We start from the raw sequence: 20,691 nt of genomic DNA, 5'->3' as shown, positions 1-20,691 counted from the left end.
GTTCACAAAACATTGAAAAGTTACATAGACCTCAAAAGAGGTGGTCACCCATTCACAAAATGGAAGTTGCCTTGGCACTCTTTCCAGTTTGTGAATTTAAAAAAAACCTTTGTTGAGGAATAGGCAGTGGTTCACGGGGCCATTGATAACACTTAAACAAAAAAGCCTTACTTTTTAAATGAAACCTGACTGCCTTTAAAGACAATGGCTAAGTTCTGCTTACTGCCCCACTGCAGGGAGTGGTGACAGTCTACATAGTCACCCAGGCATTTTCGTATACTCCAACACCTCATCAGGGGTAGCAAGTGCCATATAAATGCAAACCTTTTCCCTCTTCTATCCCTCCACTATTCTTCTCAATCCAAATAACTGACTAGCATACACCACTCTCAGTTACTTTCATATTTCACTACACTAATTCACCACTATCCTTATGGGTTCTGGAGTAGCATGCGGCTCGCCGAAAAAGCGCTTCAACACCTCTTCAGGGGTAGCAAGCGCTATATATAAATGCAAATCTTTTCCCTCTTTTATCCCTCCACTATCCTTCTCAATACAAATCACTAACATTTCCACTGCTCCAATTACTGTCATATTTCACTACACTAACTCACCACTAATCTTTTATGGGTTCTGGAGAAGCGTGCTAATTGCCGAAAAAGCGCTTCGACCCCTCATCATTGGTAGTATGCGCAATATAAATGCAATTACAATACAATACTAACTTCGGTTAGGGGGCAATAGGAATTATCAGTAGTGCGGATAGTCAGCATATGTTCTGCTCTGCAAGGGCTATGTCTTTGCAGTGTTACCAATACAACTGACAGATCGCTCCTTGTTTGCATGCACCATGTTTTGCGAGAATTTTCATTAACAAATCAATCCGTTCTGTTTTTTTATTGTTATTTGTTTTCTCAAAAAAGCCACTTTACTTAACACACTTGTCCTGCCATCATGAAGTGATTTAACAACCTTCTGTAGTTAGCATGACATCCACAGTCCACACGGCTCTGCTTGTTGGAGCAATCCATTAAAAAGATATTTTGTATTCTTGGACTTATCACGATTTTCTGAAAATGTAGCTCTGTGTTCTAATATTGGGGATTATTATTTCATTTTAGAGAATCAATATGGATTCATATAACGAGAAACTATGCAGTAAGGTCAGAGAACTATCACACAAATCCACAAACACAATTATGGGAATCTCTTTCCATGAATCTCATGTCAACAGAAAGTGCATCTAGATTTGATACAGCTGCTTTGGAGAAAGAGGAAAGGAGAGGAGAGGGAGAGGAGATGAGAGGAATGGAAAGGGAGGGGAGGGAAAGGGATGGGAGGAGAAGAGATGGGAGGGGAAGAGATGAGAGGGGAAGAGATGAGAGGAAAGGGAGAGGAGAGGGAAAGGAGGGGAGGGAAAGGGAGGGGAAGAGAGGAGATGGAAAGGGAAGGGAAGGGGGAGGAGAGGGAAAGGAGGAGAGGGAAAAGGAAAGGGAGGGGAGGCAAAGGAAAAGGGAGGGGAGGAGAGGAGGAAACTCTTTCCTCAGCCTTGATATCCAGTTTGTCCTCTGAGGCACAACCAGTTTATTTTCTGAATGTGCTAAACTGGTGAGGTGTTTTTTTTAATGATGGCACACCAATACCAAAATGGCAAAGCACACCAACTAGGAGTTAGCTGAGATTGCCATAATTTTTCACATATGTACGTACATCACCCAGTAATGGTGTCGAATGTGTGGGATCACTTTGTATGGTTAGCTTATAGCAGAGTGCCAAGTTAGGTTCAAACTGACACCACATACCTCTTGGTCTGTCATTCAAAAACGACCATTGTAGGCTGAGAAAAGTGATTAAGACCTTATTCTTCCTAAATAAACATGTTAGCAGCACAGTTTCTATTTCTGCTGACTGAGACTCGATGGACAACATCATCTAAATTAATAACAAAACCCTTCCTCACTATGGTTTAGCTACTTCCTTTTGAAAATACACCCCAGATTGTACCATTGGATGCCCATTAACGTGTAGACAGCTGCCAAGTTGCATGTGTGCCACCAGTGGCCAGTCCTGGCTTTAATCCAAGCACACTTTGCTGACTTTTAAGTCGGTGTTAATATGGTAAAAACAAAACTGCAAGTCTAGAATACAAACTGTGCTCCGGGCCTTCTTGTTTTATGAGGGCTTCAACTAACCCGCTGGAACGTTGGGAGATTTCCCCAGGACCAGGCGCAGAGGATGCTGGGAGAGGAAACAGGGAGGGTGTTGAGGTCCAAGAGAGTGGTATAGGCAAGTGTGGGGCGTGTGACAGAAGAGTTCATCTTCTTGAGTTGTATTTCATTATGTTCCCTTTTAATCAACATGAATTAGATTAAAGTGTTGATGCCCCCTTTAAAAACAATATGGAGTCAAAAAGTAAAATAAAAAGGTCTATGCTTTACTGACACACTAAACTATCCGAACGTTAAAAACGGTTGTAAATAGTAACGGAACTACTTAGCACCAGGGCGAGGGTCTGCTGTTCTGTTAACAATAATTCACAGTAATTCACAACCCTAGCGGGCCGATCCTGGCTTCAACGCCCTCCTGACACGCTGCTTATTCTTGTCTAGGTGGCTGACGCGGTGCCAATTTAACTGGCCCGATTTTAGGCCTCTGCTCTTCCGTCCCGACTGCCCGCCATGCCGACCCAGTGCGATTTTCCCCGCAGGCCTGTTGAATGTGTGCAGAGTGTGTTAAAATTCTGGATTGTTGCCTGCACACAAAAGAGCATTGAGGCGACCTGCAAGGCCAGCCCTCCCACAAACAAACAGGCCCCCACGCTGACGCAGACGCAAGGAGCCCAACGCAGCCACGAGGAACGCACACGGCGCACTGCCGAGCAAGACTCCGACCGCCGGTGAGCCACAGCAATGCTTCTTTTGGACAACTTTGGGTGTGTTTAAGCACAGAAAAGTCCAAAAACATTTAAAATGAGAACCCAGGAAGTGAGAGGCTTCCATAATTTGCAGCTTGCCTCTAACAACACTCTCACATGTGAAGCCTCAGGTATTCATTACGGGCTGAAACCCTCTCTTATCGCTAAACATTTTGTGAAGGATGTGACATTCGTTTTAAACATTATATTCTGCAGTATTTATTTCTGGAGGGCAGAAGCGCCAAAATACATTAATAAAGTTGACATATGCATACATAGTAACAGTTGGGAACAGAAAAAGAGTGAGGTTTCCCAAAAAAGGTGAGGGAATGCTTTGCGGGGAGAAAGCTAAAAATAGAGCCAATATTGGTTTAGAAACTCGGGAGCCTCCCATCTAAATAGTTACTGTTGGTAAACAATAGCTGAGGCAAATACATTTACCTACTTCCCTTTTCCCAGCATCCTATTCGTAGATATATAGTAAGGCTTCTAAAAATGGCACGAGTTACCCATTTGTCTGCATATATAACTAGTTTCTCTCTTGAAAACTTATCTGAAGCATTGAGTGCATGGACTCCATCCAGACTGTAGCACAGTCGGCCCAACAATTGGCAAAGACACAGAGGAATAGTTCAAATAGTGCTAACTAATTAAGATAGACAAACGCGTCTACAAAACCAGGTCAGAGATCGCTAATGATCGACAAGGGCGCCGATGGCTGGGTTCAGTATGAGATTAAATGGGATCCAGGCCATTACTACTGTTGGTGAAGTCCCCCTTTGCAGACAGACACTCTCGCCACTAGCCTTAACACTCTTGCCCCTAGCCTTAAAAATGTTTTACCCTGTGAATTTTTTAAAGAACCACCAGGGCACCTCTTTCCATTCATCTAGAATTAACCTCACCCCTCCACAACACAGCTTGCCAATCCATGTAGTTGATGCTGCGTCTGAACGTATTCAACGCGGGGTAGGATGGAAATGCAAGAACTGTGAAGAGGAAGACCAAGACTCGGAGTACAAAAGATTATTGGTAAGTAAACAGGTCATTGCTACCCCATCTTTTGTGCTCATCCCAAGCTTTACTGTTTCTGGCTTTACCCAAGTCAAGAATTCACACCACCACAGAGAAGCAAGCAAACCTCAATGAGAGGGCCGATGAAAGTTACTCACCATTTTCCTTTGAGACAAAGGAGGAAGGGAAAGTTGATGACCTTGCTGCCCTGGTTTTATAAATTCTCCATAGCTTGATGGGAATGCTGGGGTTCCGCTGATACAATGATGTAGGAATAAAATGAGGATTCTTCTTCAGAGGAGGAAATAACTCAAGCGCCTTCTATCACGGAACGGAACAAAGTGAAGCGACAGCAAGGACTAATGGCTCACCATAGTAGAGAAAGGGTCAACTACTTCTGTAGGGAAGAGTAGAGCCCGTGATAAAAAATTCTGAGAGAAACTAAAAAGCCAATATCTTGAAAAACAGTCTGGAAGTACCCTAAGGAAGGCCTTGAAAAAGGAAATTAGAAAAGTCATCAGGTACTTAAATTGTCAAGTGTCATAATTTACTAGAATGGTCAAATTGAAGTTGTCTACTTAATAGAGAAATGTACATGTCCGAAAGGCAGAGGGAACACTTAGAATTCTCAGAAAGGTCATTGGTTGCAAGTTTAACAAAAATAGGTCACCTTGGGGTCTTTGGGGAATAGGTACGCTTATGTGGTATACTTCTCAGACATGTGTGTGCACTATAATTTTATCTAGATGGCCAGCAGTAAAAGCACCCCTGCAAAATGGGGAAGGAATGCAGGGAAGTTGTTGGGGTACATCGAGGATGGCAGGGATTTTTATTTTCTTCAACTTTTGGGAAATGAAACATAATAGAGGCCATGTTACATATGGCTCTCCCATTACTCCTCTGCCCCTGCACAGTATTTGAAAGCAAGGACAGATAATTTTGTCTGCCATACTTAACAAAGTTGTGGATGAGTAAAAAGTGAATTACTGGGATGTTTTGCGCTTCGGGGTTCTGAGTGACATCATAGACAACTCGAGCTTCATTCTCGTGACTGTTTGATGTCACTCAGAACCCCTGTGTGAAACACATTCCAGTAATGTACTGTTAGTCATCTTTAGCACTTTCTCCAAGAGCTTACCAAAACTAGAAACTGATGAAATAGTTCCAGCTGGGGAAAGGACGCTTGCTGGTAACATCTATGTACCATGGACAGGACCAGGAGAATCAATAAATTGAAAAACTCCAAACCAACTTGCTTGCCCCTATGCCTCTAGTGACAAAAGTATCCATCGGCTTCAGCAGAATGGGACATTTTCACAATCTGCTCTGGTGCTTCCTGTAGGCACAACAGAAGTCTTGATGTTGCACGACCTACCTAAGGCCTACTTCGTCATGCACACTGCAGTTGTGAAGCATGGCCTGCCGAACAACTGAGCTGGTAGGAAAAGATCACAAGGGAGTGCAAGCGTGGAATGTGTTCAACTGAGCCAGCCATCTGACGGTAAGTCATTTTTTTCAAAGTCTTTGAAGCAGCTCTTGCATCTCTGCGTGTACCTGTGTTTGAACACGAGTGCATGTATGTGTAAGTGTGCCCCCTCATGATGCACTGCTGGCATAGTGGTGAATATTTCCGATACGTTATGGAAACACATGGCTCGATGGTATAATGCTAGCCCTGACATAATGTTGATAGTTCTTGGCATTTTTTGGGCATCCAAGGCGCAATGGAGCCCACACTTAGTATAATGCTAGCTCAGGCATGATGGTGATCATTTGCGGCGTAATTTGGGTATCCATGGTATGATGATGCCCAACATTAGTGTAATGGTGACCCTGGCATTAAGGAGTGTAATACTTGGCATACTGTGAGCAAACATAGCATCACGGTTCCTACCGCCTAACTTTGGCATAATGCTGACCTTGGCATAATGATGCTGATTCTTGTCTTCTAGTGAGTATCCAAGGGATAATACCCACCCTTGATGTAGTGCTTGTCACAGCATAATGATGGCAATTCTTGGCTTATTGGGGCATCAATGGCATGATGATGCTCACCCTTTTTATAAAGCTGATGCATCGCTTAATGATGCCCACCCTTGGTAAAATGCTGGTGCTGGCATAGTGGTGGTAATTCTTGACACATTGTGAGTATCCATAGCAAGCTCTTAAAGAGGGAATTGAAGACATGTTTTGTTTTTGCAGTTTTATATAGCGCAAACACAACCTGAACGTTTTGGGTGCTTTACATGAGCACCAGTTACCTTACACAAGGTCACATACATTTTTTTAGTCACGGGGGCATAAGTGATTTGCCCCAGATCACAGAATGTTGATCCAATGCCGAGACTCAAACCTGGCTTCCCAGTTCCAAAGTGGGCAGCTCTGGCTGTAACGCCACATCCTCATCCCAGGATTGTTGTTTGGATGTTTAGACGTTTTTTTAGTTATTCTTTTTCGCATTTTCTTGGTCGTGATATCTCTGAGGTCTGAGTTAGCTTCTTTGGGGTAAACACCATGCTTTACAAAGCACTTAAACTAAGATGACGCTATCACCTAGTTTAATAATGGCTCTGGCATAATATTGTTTAATTAAAGGAAGCCACATGTTGTCTTGAAATTGGGCTAAAATGTGCCTTATTTACACACTTTTATCTAATATTCTTGGGGTGAATGAACTTCCAACAATAGTGAGGAGAATCAGGCTTGCTTGTTACAACAAGAAAGTACTGGAATAGTTCATCAGTTCCTTTACAGAATCTATGACGTTTAGTAATAATTAGATGAAAATTGTACTGGAAAATACATTATTTGGCACAGTTGTATAACATAACATGTACTCAAATGGGAGAGCTTCTTCAGAACTCTCTAGCGTAAGTTGGGTTCACTTTTTGGAATTTGAGGCAGGTATTAATGCTTCACTGCTTTGAAAGATGACTAGCTACCATTGGTGTGAAGTGTGTAGTTTAAAAGACATTGGTTTTATGTTGAATAGAAAAGCAAGGGAGACTGTGTGCATTCCTTGGCTCCAGAGAGTATTTTATATAGTCATCCAGTCTGATCTGGAGGCTCTCTGCTGCCTAAGGAGTTAATCCGTTTTACAGGTATTCAGGGTCCAGTTTCCAAAACTTTGAGTGACATGATGGCTGTTTTTAATGGATTTCCTGATCAGTGTGCAGGTTTAATCTAGTTGTGTAGCTATTGTGGCTGCTTTCACATATGAGATGACAAGAGGCAGATGATTAGTAGTGGTGTCATGAATGGGGAAGAAGGAAAACATATATTGCAGCCATAAAAGGTGGAAAGGGGTGACAGGTGTATGTTAGAAGTCCCCTTACTAGAATAAAGAATTTTGCTGGAAGCCACAGAAGACCATCTAGATTCATAGGTGCATTGTATTATGCAAGTAGCTATGTTGTGAGTTTTCTCACCACTATGATGATACAATCACGTCTGGTTAATCATTTGTTTCATCTGATGTTAATTGCCCGTGCCTGATGTTATGTGAATAATGGCTGTGGTCAATGGGTTGGCAAGATATGTTTTCTTTCCATTAGTTTGCTTTCCTTCCAAGCACTGTGCAAGATATTATTTATTTATTAATATGTTTTATATAGCTCCTGAATCACCCCTGAAGGGGTATCTCTGCGCTGTGTACATGCACCAGTAGGCCAAAGGAAGGAATACATTAGAACAGTACAGTTTTGAGGAGCCTTCTAAATTGAAGGTGGTCAGGGCATTGTCTCAGATGGGTGGGGAGCTGGTTCCAATAGAGAGGGGCAAGGTGAGAGAAAGCTTTCCCACCCATCCTTGATTTCTTAAACCAAGGAACAAGGAGAAGAGATAGTTCCTGAGCAAAGAGACCTTGTAGGAATATAGTGATTGAGTTTCTTTGCAAGGTAGGTGGGGCCCTTGCCATACACGGCCTTGTGGACAGTGCAACAGATTTTGAACTTAATTTGTTTGTGTACCCGGAGCCAGTGAAGCTGTTGAAGAAGGGGAAGGGAAGCCATTCTGGGTAGGACATTCAAGACAAGGCGCGCCGCGGTGTTCTGGACTACCTGCAGTCTGCACAAAGAGGACTCTGGCTGAGACCAGGAGAGCGTTACAGGCGGCTTAGTACCAATGCCTGAATGAGAGTTTTGCGTGTGGACTCCGGGAGGAAAGGGAAGACTCACCGTAACAGACCATGCACCTGGAAACAAGAGCCAGCAGTACAGGCAGCATGTTCTTCCTGGTCTAGGCGTATGCCAAGATTCTTGACAACATTCTTAGGTACAGGGGAGTCGCCAAGATCCACCGGCCACCAGTCTGGTGACCACAGCAGTGGTGCATCTCCGAAGAGCATGATCTCGGTCTTCCCTGCATTCAGCTGAAGGAAATTGCTCCTCATCCAGTTGGAAATGGCTATCATACCTGTGAAGAAAGTGGACTGGGCTGCAAGAGTGGATTTATTAAATGAATAAAAGAAGCTGAGTATCGTCAGCATATGAAATGAGAGTGAAACCTAATGTCCTAAGTAGGTCAACCAGGGGAGCGACGTATATATTAAACAAGGTTGGGCTCAGACAAGAGCCCTGAGGCACTCCCTTGTTCAGTCCCATAGTCTTTGACCAAAAAGGACCTAGGTTAACGGTCTGGGAGCGGGAGGAGAGGAAGCTCGCCATCCACTGAAGGGCTAGTCCTCGGAGTCCAATTTCCTTCAGCCTCCTGAGCAAGATCTGGTGGGAGACTGTGTCGAATGCGGCCGAGAGGTCAGGCAGCACGAGTAGCATTGATTGTCCGCTGTCCAGGGACAGCCTAATGTTGTCCGTGACAGCAACCAGGGCTGACTCAGTGCTGTGCTTTGGCCTGAATCCAGATTGAGAAGGATCAAGGCTTCTGGTGGATTTGACATTGTCAGACAGGTGTTTATTGATCTCCCCTTCTTAGTTCTATGCTAAGAGACCCCCTGCAACTTTACCCCATTTCGGGGTCTACTTTTACTCAATTCTGTGCTGGATCACCCTTATTGATCCCATGCTGGCTCTCCCTTCCATGTTAGCCAGTGTTGGTGTTTTCAATGTAGACTTCTCCTTGGTTTGATTGCAGGGATCTCAGGTTCTCTTTACTCACAACAGTGGTTCTCTCCTGGAGGATCTCTTCTTACCACAATGCTTGAATTGCACTCAGACCGGTTTTACTCAATCTCACACTAGCGGGCAGTTAGTAAGGAATGTGCTGCAGCTTGTTGTGGCTTTGGAAGCATGGTCTGCTCTGATAAGCTCTACAACGTTTTAAGCAATATTTGGAAGCATGACCCTGATATCACCCTTGTTTCACATGCTTCCTTGGTGAAATCTTTTCTTGTGTACAGTGTAGCTGTATTTCCACCACCTGTCCCTATTCCACCCACCCTGGTGTCTGTCCCCCCCCCCCCCCCCCCCCATCTGCTAAGACCCTTTTCTTGCACCGAGCATGTGCCCCCATCCCTGGTTCCTATGTTGGTGTTGCCTGTAATTTTAGCCGTCTTTTATTACCATTTTATGAGAGTCATTAAGAGACAGGGCAACCCGTCAATTGCAGGCTCAGAGATTCTAATTTGCATTCAGTGGTCATATTGCATTTGCTCCATGTGCATACCGGTCTGTGGACAGTGAGAAGGAAAGCACGCAGCACTGTGGTGCAGTTATATTGAGGCCTCTGCTGAATGGCAGCCGTGTGCATGAGGCAATGTAGGAAGCTGCCTCTTTATATAGTGGACCAAAAAGAGGTACACTGTGTAAAGAGTCCAGAAAAACCCCAAAGGAATTACAAAGACACAAATGACACCCCAGATGCTCTCTTTTGTGGTAGTGTGGCGAGCAGTTGGGCATAGCAAAGGGTAATGCTAAGCATTTATAGCACACACAAAGGCAGTAAGTGAATTGCACACTCAATAAAGAAATTCTACACTCATTTATAAAATTGCACACTTTTATATTAATTTAGATATAAAGATCATTGGAATCAGGTAAGTGCTTTTCTAGTTATGTATTTTTACAGTTTTCAATAGCTGACAGTGCAATCTTTGGGAGTGGTAATGTTATCCAATGAGAGAAAAATGTACTGCGTTTGAGCACTTAACAACGACTTACAGGAAGAATCTTCTGGACTTAAGGGGAGTATGGGGCAAGGTCCAAGGCAGCATCAGCAGTTCACCTCAGGCGGCAATGGGGTGGCTGGGCGCCGAGGTGCTTTTAAGTGTCAGGTGCCCAATGTTATTGTATGGGGTAAAACATGTCCTGGATTCGAGCACTTCACAACAATTTACAGGACCAATCTCCTGGACTTAAAGTCAGTATGGGGCAAGATCCAAGGCCACACTAACAGGTCACTTCGGGAGGCTCTGGGGCATTCGGATGCGGAGGTGCGTTACGGCGTTGGGTGTTTCATTCACTTTAACAAGGAATGGTCCGGTTGCAAAGAGGCTGCAAGCTGGGACTGGGAGACCAGTCAGGTTGAACCAACGAGGGGACTCAGTCTCACAATGCTCAGGGACGTGGGGAGACCTTTAGTCGTCTTCTTCGCTAACCAGGGTGGCCGGGTGCAGAGATGTTCAGAGGCATCTGGTTTTCGTCACCGGAGACACTCGCAGTGGAGGGGACCTGCACAAAGAGGCTGCAGGTGGCATCAGTGAGTCCACTGTGGGCAAACCCACGGTGGGCTGTGTCTCTGGAGGGTCAGGGTACCATGCTGGCACCATTGGCCCTTTTCAACTCGGACTAAGGGGCACATGTCCAGTAGTGCTCTCCAGGGTCTGGTTTGCAGTGGTCTGAAGTTCTCACAGTTCTTTTGGAATGCTTACGGGGTGCAGGGAAGCAGCCATGCTACTCCACTGGAGTTCCTGTGTCCTTGTTGAAGTCAGGCAGTGTTCCCAGGCTTTTGGAGGCACAGCAGCTGCCGATGGGACACCTTTAGCGTAATCTGGCAGGAACAGCAGACAGGCTGGCAGAGTTGGAGCCAAGTCGGTTTCTTCTCCACATCTTCAAGTTTATTTGGTGTCCTCCTTCTTCTTAGGTTGGCAGGAATCTGATTTACTGGTGCCAGGGGCTCTCCTAAATACTAGATTTAGGGGTATTAGGGGAGTGTAGGGTAGTAGCCAATGGCCTATTTACCCCTGGGATCACTACTCCCCCTTTATGACCACTCCCTGTGGTAAGTGGGCATAATCCTGTCCCAGAGTTCTTAATTCTGTCATCACCAAGATGGCAGACTTTAAAATTTTGTATAAACATCAAGTAGCGCACCTTAGGGGTGGAACTAGCCTGAGGGTGGACACGCCTTTCTAACTACTAATTTTCCTGCTTGTCCTGGCACCAAATGGGCCCTCACCTCTGAGGGCAGTCCGATTTGCATACCAAAGGTGGTGGGCTCTTTGAAGCTCCCTGCCTTGGGATGCTAACCTACCAGCCTTCCTGGAGGAGTTGTAAAACACCAGCCTCCAGAAGAGGCATTGTTCCTGACCTTTTGAGAGCGAGGGCTCTCATCCCTGGTGGTCAGTAACTCGTCTGTGGTGGCAGGCTGGACTGGGCCAGTCAGCCAGCACACTAGAAGGATGGTATGTTTCAGGTGGTACCTCTAAGATTCCCCCTGGGTGCATTCATCAATACATCCATCACTGAAATCAGTGTGGGTGTATTAATATGAAGTGTTTGATACCAAACACAATAGGTTTCAGTGAAGCCATTATGTAGCTGGGGAACTCGTTTTGACCAGTGCCCAGTACATTCCTTAAGATGGCTTCCTTGCTCACTTGTAATGCCTAGTAATAGAACTAGACATCACAGGGGCATATCTGCTCATGAAGATATGTCCTCACATAAAATATAATGCACCCTGCTTTAAGGCTCAAAGACCTGCTGTAGGGGTGACTTACATATATTGCAGTGACTTTGGCATGGCACACAGGAGCGCGTCATGTCATGTTTTCACCCATAGTTTGCACCAAGTAACACAGCCTGCAATGGCAGTCCGTATGGAATTTGTGTGCTGGTCCCTAAGGATGGCATAAGACATGCTGCAGCCCTTTGGGACCCTCTTTAGCACTCATGCCCTAGGTGCCTGGGGCACCATTTACTAGTGACTTGCAGGGGTGCTAAAGTCCATAGCCAATTGTAGCACAGTTAGACAACACCTTGTTTTAAGGGAAGGAACACTAGCACTGAGGTCTGGTTAGCAGGTCTTAGTGTTCTGTCAGAGGCGCAAATCAGCATCTAGTAGCTAAAAAGTGGGGGGATAACTGCAACAAAATCCCAGTTTCCTACAGGCAGGGACTTGCAGTGGTAGCGGCGCCTGTTAACAAGGTTAGCATTTGTCAAAACACATAAACGGCATGGCACCCACCAGTACCAGCCCGATGAGGCTTGCTCTTAGGTGGAGCCAGTATAGTTATCAATAAGTCACAGAACACAGGTGTAAGCTAATTAAAATGCTTGGACTGGTTGGAGGTGTTACACATGGCAAACTACTCAGCAGTAATCTATTCAGGACTGAATAGCATGTCCAACAAAGGGGCCCTAGGGTTAAGCACAACATTGGCCTTTTCCTGTGAGCTCTGCTCAAAAGGCAGGGATTTTACTTGTGTGCTCCTGCTACGGCCACCCATGCTTTAGTTGTATTGTTACAGTAGGACTTTGGGTTGATGGGCACTTCTTCGGCGTGGAGTGCCTCACCTGCTTCACAGTAGCATATCCTTCCACCCTTTCCTCTGACCATACACAGCCTTCTTTATCATTGCTTCACAACGCGACAGCAGAGTTTGTTTTTCAGCTACTCCAAACCTAATTGAGCATCTGATTCTTTTTCTGCTTGTGAAACATTGAGAGTTTTCATAGTGACAAGTGTCCCATATCATGTATGGTACCTTCAGCTGTAAAAGAGAATATACAAGTCCCAGAATGCAACCTAATTTAAAGCAAAAAAGCCTGGACTAGCTGGAGGTGTCCTAAATTCAGAAAAGTTCTAGTCAGCAATAAAACATCATATTTGTTATTTTTCAAATGCTACTGAAAGCGATAGTATGTCTCAAAGAACTGCTGTATAACTGTACCTGAAAATACAAATGTGTCTTAAAGCACTTGTTTCTTGACTTTTCGGACTCTTTCTTATAGCTTGACCCCCACCCCAAGTTTTACTCTTCTGCACATTTTATTCATAAACCTTTGCGAACGCCCTCTCTGGACTCACTTTTAGAAGCTTCAGGGTGTTTTTTCTTTTCTGATATAACTCACAGAGCTTCCACTCCAACTTGATTTTAATGTTTCTTTTCACATCTTTCCATAACAACAGTATGTCCTATTGTGTGTTTATTTTGTGTTAATTCCGGCACTATATTTGAATAGTACACTGCAGAAGAGGTGCAAATTGCAGTTCCTCCCTTCCCTCATGAATCATATCACCCACCCTTCCGGTCCTCCTTTTATTTATAGGCCCTTTGTTATAGGCTGATCTGGTTTCTTCACATCTCCCTATCTCCACTCGGAGCCATCTCTTTTTATTCAAAACATTACCACTTCTCCTCCGCATCTTTGAATTCTTACTGATGCACACTTCACAGACTGGCAATCACACACTACTGACAGCAATCTCACACTCTTCTAGACTACTGTCAGAACTCTCACACTCTTCTAATACTACTGACACCATTCTCACACTCTTCTAATATTACTGACAGCACACCACTCTTCTAATGCTACTGACAGCGCTCTCACACTTTTCTAATGCCACTGACAGCACTCTCACACTCTTCTAATGCTACTGACAGCACTCTCACACTTTTCTAATGCCACTGACAGCACTCTCACACTCTTCTAATGCTACTGACTGCACTCTCACACTTTTCTAATGCTACTGACCACACTCTCACACTCTTTTAATACTACTGAAAGCACGCCTCTCTTCTGATACTACTGGCAGCATGCTTCTAATGCTACTGACAGCACTCTCACACTCTTCCAATGCTACTGAGAGCACTCTCACACTCTTCTAGTGCTACTGACAGCGCTCTCACACTTTTCTAATGCCTCTGACAGCACTCTCACACTCTTCTAATGCTACTGACTGCACTCTCACACTTTTCTAATGCTACTGACCACACTCTCACACTCTTCTAATACTACTGAAAGCACGCCTCTCTTCTGATACTACTGGCAGCATGCTTCTAATGCCAGTGACGGCACTCTCACACTTTTTTCATACTACTGGCAGCACCCTCTTCTGATACTACTGACAGCACTCCTCATTCTTATTATACTAACAGCACTCTCACACTCTTCTGATACTACTGACAGCACCCTTTAGTCTTTTAATACTACTGACAGCACTCTGCAATACAATGCAGTGAAGGGTGGCAGTCCATGAACTCACGTATAGCAAGGTTCGTGCACTGCTCAAACAATTGGGCTTTTCTAAATTCAGTGCATTGTTTTCAGCGGGAGGTGTGTAAAATCTGGCGTCATATTGTGTTACGCATAACTTGCCCCTGACGCTGATTTTTCAAGCTGTTCAATAATCGTGTGATGCTGTCACACAAAATGTTATAGTGCTGTTGACTTGCATCAAGGCATTTGTCTTTCTGCCTGTAATGTTAAAAAGCCTTGGAATGTGTCCATAAATGTTTATGGAGGCAAGCATGGATTCCTGAATCAGAGTGCATGACCTTGTGCTTAGTAATTGTATAGCTCTTCAGTCCCAGGCAGAACAGCACCCAAGATAATGTACTGCATGGCTAAACACTTATTGGGTCCCATAGGCGAGACCTATTGGTTATGCCAATGCTTTTGTTTTCCTTTTAGGGGCTGACAGACTTTCCATGGAGGTCTCAAACAGGATAGAAATATGTTGGTATGTCTGCCCTAAATAGAGAGAATGGTCTGCAATACTTTGCCCGACGACCAAAATGTCATTTGGCTGTCGGTCAAAGGTTACGCCTGCAGAGCCAGCTGAGGCTGCACCACCAGAACATGGCAGTTCTTGCAACTGTTAAATCATTTTTTTAAAACCAGTGGAACTGCAACTGTGGCAGACAGGTACTCAGCCACGTTTGTGGCGGAGGACCCTGTTCGCCAAACTCTAAATAAGGTCCTACGCAGTCTTTGCAGTGCCTCGGGGGTTCGCTGCAAAACGAGCAATGGTCACAGAGATGCTCAGTCTTGACTCAACTACTACAATGTCTCTTATGTGGTTCTTAGCTGCCTCAATACTGAGTGGGCACTAATACTAGAAGGTAAAACCACATGAGTAAATTTCAATTACCAAACCTGGTGGCCTTACCTCCCGATTCTAAGATGTGTATGCCAGAATAATGGCTAACCTGTGATTATAGTTTTACCATAAGATAAAACTGCATTTCCCCCCTTTTTCCTTAGTTTTCCCCTGAAGAGTTTTGGCAGGTAATACCTGACAAAATGTGTGTGGGGAAAAAAATGAAGTTGGTGCAAAATTATTGTACAGCTCAGACTGTCAAATAGTCTTAAACACCATTTGCACTTGATTTGACAATAACCTGCCTGCTAAGAGCGAGGGGCAACCATGTTTCCCTTTACAGGAAATTCAGAATGTGCTGGCTTATCAAACATTGAACTTCCAGTTGTAATGACTCACAATATGTCACTTATGTTGTCAGAAAAAGTGGTGTAGGCTGCAGCTCTGGACAACAATTATACATGAATACTATACTACTAGGGTCGCCGAGTGAACCACAAGCGTTCACTCCACTTTTATTTATACCTTTGGGACACGCCCGGCCCTTCGGTTGTGTATTTGCAACAGTATATAGTAGCGGACGGGTTGCACTTTACATCCCTACCAACTTTTGCTGGCGTGAAACTTTTAGGCATGAAAATTTAAATATCACATGTTTAGTCCTTCAGTCTCTAGCTGGGCACTGGATTGGGCCAGAGACCATACCTCTGGCCCTGGCTCTCGGTGGGCCTGTCGTTCCGGTCCACTTAGTCAGATGGTGGGCACCATGTTCAGGCTTGGTGCAGCTCCCTCTGTGGGTTCCGAACTGGACAGTGCCATGTTCATGACAGGTTTCAAGATATCAGCTTCTGACATGTCTGTCTCTTCAGCTGTGTGGGGTAGTTGCTTTGGTTATTCGGTTGATTCTTGATTTGTTTGAACCATGACACATTGCGTGACACTGTGGTCTGTCCACACCGAACGGTGACCATTGATTCTTTGATATCTGTCCTTTCCCACACTTCTTTTTCAAAGGGCGTGCAAAACTTCCATCTGGGATGACAGTCCTTCAGCACCACCAGGTCACTGACAGCATGGGCGGGGGCCATTGCTCTTCGATCCTTGGTGGCCCTGTCTTTGGTGGCCTGTCGCTTTTCCTGGGTGGCTTGAATGTCTATTTTTGCTGGGCTCCAGCTTGGCCTGGCTGGGATGATGTCTTGACGTGCCTGCTCAGTAATAGATCGCTTTGAGCGCACCCTGTGGTGCTGTGAGGTGACTGTTGGTAGGCTCTCAAAAAATGGTGAAGGCAGCACTCTGCATCTTCACTGCGCACCACCCAATCCTGAGTGCTTTGTTAAGGGTGCGCATGAAGCGCTCAATCTCGTCATTTGCCTGAGGCTACTGTAAGGTTATGTTCCTGTGTCTGATGTACAGGCTTTGGAGGTATGTCTGGAAATCTCAGCTTTCAAAGGGGTCCTTCGTCTGTTTTCATTTCCTCGGGGAGTACCAGGAGTGTGCATACTTTCTAGAGCATTGGCTTGACATTCAAAAATGAGGTTGACTGGACAAGCGCTACCACTGGAAACTTTGAGCGACTGTCTATCATCACAGCAGCAAGCCTGCCATAGGGGAAGCTGCCAAAGCCCATGCTGGCACGTGACCACTGTGCGGTGCAGGCTTCCTCCGTGCTTACTGGATCATTTAGTGGGTCCCCAGTCATGATGGTACAAAAGTGGCAGTTGCGGACCTGTTCGTCCACCCACTTTTCCATCCCTGGGAACCGCACTTTTTCTCTGAGGTGAACCTTTGTTTTCACAATCCCCTGATGTCCCTTGTGAGCCAGTTCTACTACTTGGGCCCACAAGCATTGTGGCATCACTATTTGGTGTCCCATCAGTAGGACACCAGTGCTGCTTGTGCTGAGTTCTTTGCACACTCTCCATAGTTGGTTCCTGGCTGCTTGTTCATTGGTCATGAAGGTTTTTGCACCATCTAAGAAGTTCTTCCACTGCCGTCTGTGCAGCGCTTCCTTGGCCTTCACTGTACTGGTGTCTCTGGTGGTTACACAGATCTCATATAGCGATAGGGCTTTTGGGAAAGATACATGCATTACCATTTGTACGAATTCCTTGGCCCCTTCAACTGTCTCTCAGGAGTCTGGTGCTGCTGCCGGGTGATGGGACAGACAGTCCGCTGGGTTGTTTATGCCAGACCAGCACGTGATTTTGAAGGAGTAGGGTTTGACCTGCCCAGCCCACTGTTCGATATGAGGTGACCCATTCCCGGCAGTACCGGTAAAGAGAAGGACCAGGGGTTTGTGGTTGGTCATGACACGGAATTTCTTTCCAGAGAGATATAAGTGGAAGTGCCAACATGCCCATTGGATCGCCAATGCTTCCCTCTTGATCTGGGCGTACCACATCTAGATGTCTATGCGTGTCCTGCTTGCATATGTGACGGGAGCCTTCTTCTTTTTCTTGCAGTAAGACTACACCCAGGACCACTGGACTGGCGACCACAACCAGTTCTGTGTCGAGGGTTGAAGTAGGCCATTGTGGCGTCCGCTAGGAGCACCTCTATCACGTTCTTGAAAGCCTGTTCCACCCGGCTCTCCCAGTCCCAGAGGCGGGCATGATTGGTCAGGGCACGTAGCAGTTCCAATTTGGAAGCCAGATTGGGGATGCACCAACCGCACTAGTTTGCCTTGCCCAGGAAGCTTCTGACTTTATACGCATTATGTGGGATGGCCGCAATCCTAATGGCATCTACCTTCTTTGGGTCGACTTGTGGCCCTTCGCTGTAGAACCGGTAGTCGAAGAACTCGACTGAGTTGATGTAAAAGGAAAAATTCTTCCTGTGGAGGGTGAGATTGCTATTAGCCAGTCTCTGTAGCGTAGTTCTTAGGCACACATGGTGATCTTCAGGCGTATCTGAGTAGATTAGAATGTCATCACTCATGTTGATCACGCCTACTAACCCAGATAGGGTTTCTCTGACAACTTCTTGGAAGACTTCAGCTGCAGACGATATCCCAAAGTTTAGGCGCCGGTATTGGCAGAGTCCAATGTGGGTAGAGAAGGTGTTAAAGTACCTACTCACTTCATCAAGCTCCAGCATGTGGTAGCTGGCATTCAGATCTGTTTTCAAAAACCAGCGAGCTCTGTTGAGATGTGTAACAATCTTTTCAATGGTGGGGGTGGTGTCTCGCTCACGGTGGATTGGCTTCTTTGGCAGCCTCATGTCCACGCACAACGGGATGGCACCTGGTTGCTTGGGGGGCGGTGTCAGGACTATGACTAGGCGTCACACCCATGGTGTGGGTCCGGCCACTCTCTCGATGACTCCTAGCTGTTCGAGCTGGTCCAGTTCTTTTTCTGCCAGCAGGCATAGCTGAAAAGGTACTCTTCTGTGCAAAAGTGCCTTGGGTCAGATGATTTTGTCAATGTGCAGTTTAACTTTCAGGCCCTGGAGGCACCCCAGGCCTAGGAACAGCTGCGGCAACTCCTCGAGGATGCTTGCTGCGTGAGAGTCATGAACTTGGCGGGCGAAGAACACTAGCCTGAGGTCCTCCACCATTTGCGCAATGTTGTGGATAAGGTCCCACTTCGTGTCAGCGCACCTTCTATATCTTCGTCCCTGGAATCTGCCAGTTTGTGTGACCTGGTTAAGATTAGGATTTCATTGTGGGAGATGCCTGGCTGGCAGAGGATTAGCTTGCGCAGGGTGGAGGATCAACGTCCTTGGATTATCTGTGCCCTAATCCTGTCAATCTGATTGATGCCAGGGAGTGCTTGCCAGCTTGCGCAGGTGCGCGTAGAATGCATCCGCTGACTCACTTTCCATCTGGAGAGCTTATTGCAATTTGAACCTCTCATAATACGGGTTCAGTTGTGGGTTGAAGTATCTATTTAGGGCTGCCACCGCTGCATCAAAATCATCATCCCCTCCAGTGTTGGGCAGTTGGTCAAACAGTTTGCATAGTTTAGCGCCACCCACATAGAACATCATGGACCGTTTCATAGCGCAATCAGATTGTGTTTGGCGCAAAAGTAGTGTTGGAGTTGTCCAGTCCTCTGGCGCCATCTTGGTGGGGCTGTAGCTGGGTCCACCATATGGCTGAACAGTGGAATAGGGGCCACAGAGGCCTGTGCGCCACGCTGAGGGGCAGGTGGTGGTGCGTTTTATGGCTTGGCAGGCATACCTCCTTTGTGATCACCAGGTGTGAGTCACCGCAGGGGCCAGCAGGGTGGTGAGGTCCAGAGTCTCTCTTGTGCACACCATGTTTGGTACCTTCACCGGGGCAGGGTGTGTGCACATAGTTGCTGGTGCAATTTGCCTTTGGTGAGTGTGAGTGCACGCACCAGTACAGTCAGCAGGGAAGAATCCTTATGGTTGACACAGCAACAGGGCCTCACCCAACTCAGAATGACCCAGGCAACAAGCAGGTGCAGACACTGGTCACACCACTCCTGGGCAGGGCAGCGGTGATTGTCGCATGACTTTGCTGGGGAGGCTTAAGATGCAGAGAGGCTCACACACAGAAAGTCCAGATGACTGGGCACACTCGGGGATGCCAGGCCACCGCTTCTTTCCCAACAGAGATGAAGCGGGAGCCAACGTGCCGATTTTGGGGCTGTGATGCAGCGTGCAGCCACTAGGTGGCACTGTGACCTTGTGGCCAGCTGTTCTGCAGCACAGACAGGGAGCGTAGGAGCTCCATGGGCAGCAGAGGGGCTCCATAGCAGGTGAAGGTGGACGCAGGAACAGGCATGGGTGGGCGCAGGAGCAGGCAAGGGTGCAGGTCACTGACCTCCTACCTAGCAGGAGCAGACATGGCTCTTCGAGTCATAGGTGAGCACTCTTCTCCTGACGGGGAGCAATGCGCACGGCTGCGGGCCTGTGGTATGCAAGTGGTTTTGGGCACCGCAGGGCAGGGCGAAGCCATGACGGGGTGACAGTGTCTCTGCACGCGTAAATGGCCGACCTGCCTTGTCGCTAATGTGTGGTCGGTGTCCGCTTTTGGAGTAGGCCGCACCGCTGGATTGTAATTATACATGCACACTATACTACTAGTGTCACTGAGTGAACCACGAGCATTCGCTCCACTTTTATTTATACCTTTGCGCTGTACCTGGCCCTCCGGATGTGTATTTCCAACAGGACATAGTAGAGGCCAGGTGGCACTCTACTGGCTTCAAAACGATTTTGATTGGTTTGAGCAACCATTGACAATCAGATTTATCTGTGGCTCCTTGTATTGCCATTTGCTCTTACACTTGCCCCAATGTCAATGAGGGGCGTTGCTTCCCTGAATTTGGTGCTAGGCAGTTGTGCGCATACCAATGAGTTTGGCTCTCCTTGTACTGACAATGGAGATGAGATACAGTGACTGAAAAAGATCTCCTTTCAAGATAACTTAAAGAACTTAAAGTATAAAAGTATAAACTCTCTAGCCGGTGGGGGAAGGGGCTAAATACAAGAATACTAGTGGAAGTAGAGGACTAGAATTAATAGAATAGCAAAATATTATTTTCTTGTCAGTTGTTTATTATCTGCTGAACTGA

General features: G+C 46.1%; 1 protein-coding gene across 3 annotated transcripts in view; it reads left to right on the top strand.

Annotated features, from left to right (window-relative positions):
- SNORC (secondary ossification center associated regulator of chondrocyte maturation) overlaps positions 1-20,691 on the top strand; it is a 308,685-nt gene that overhangs the window by 157,321 nt on the left and 130,673 nt on the right. The window contains exon 1 of one of the 3 annotated variants that reach the window (XM_085634696.1): positions 2,908-3,045. The exons of the other annotated variants lie outside the window; for them this stretch is intronic. Coding sequence (XP_085490822.1) covers positions 2,970-3,045 — 76 coding nt within the window. The 5' untranslated portion in view covers positions 2,908-2,969. Of the gene's footprint in view, positions 1-2,907; positions 3,046-20,691 lie in introns of those variants that run through there. 3 annotated transcript variants of the gene reach the window in all.

Source organism: Triturus cristatus, chromosome 11 (genome assembly GCF_964204655.1).
Source record: "Triturus cristatus chromosome 11, aTriCri1.1, whole genome shotgun sequence".
Lineage (NCBI taxonomy): Eukaryota > Metazoa > Chordata > Amphibia > Caudata > Salamandridae > Triturus > Triturus cristatus.
Note: the sequence above shows the minus strand (reverse complement) of the source record. Positions and strands in the feature narration are given on the sequence as shown.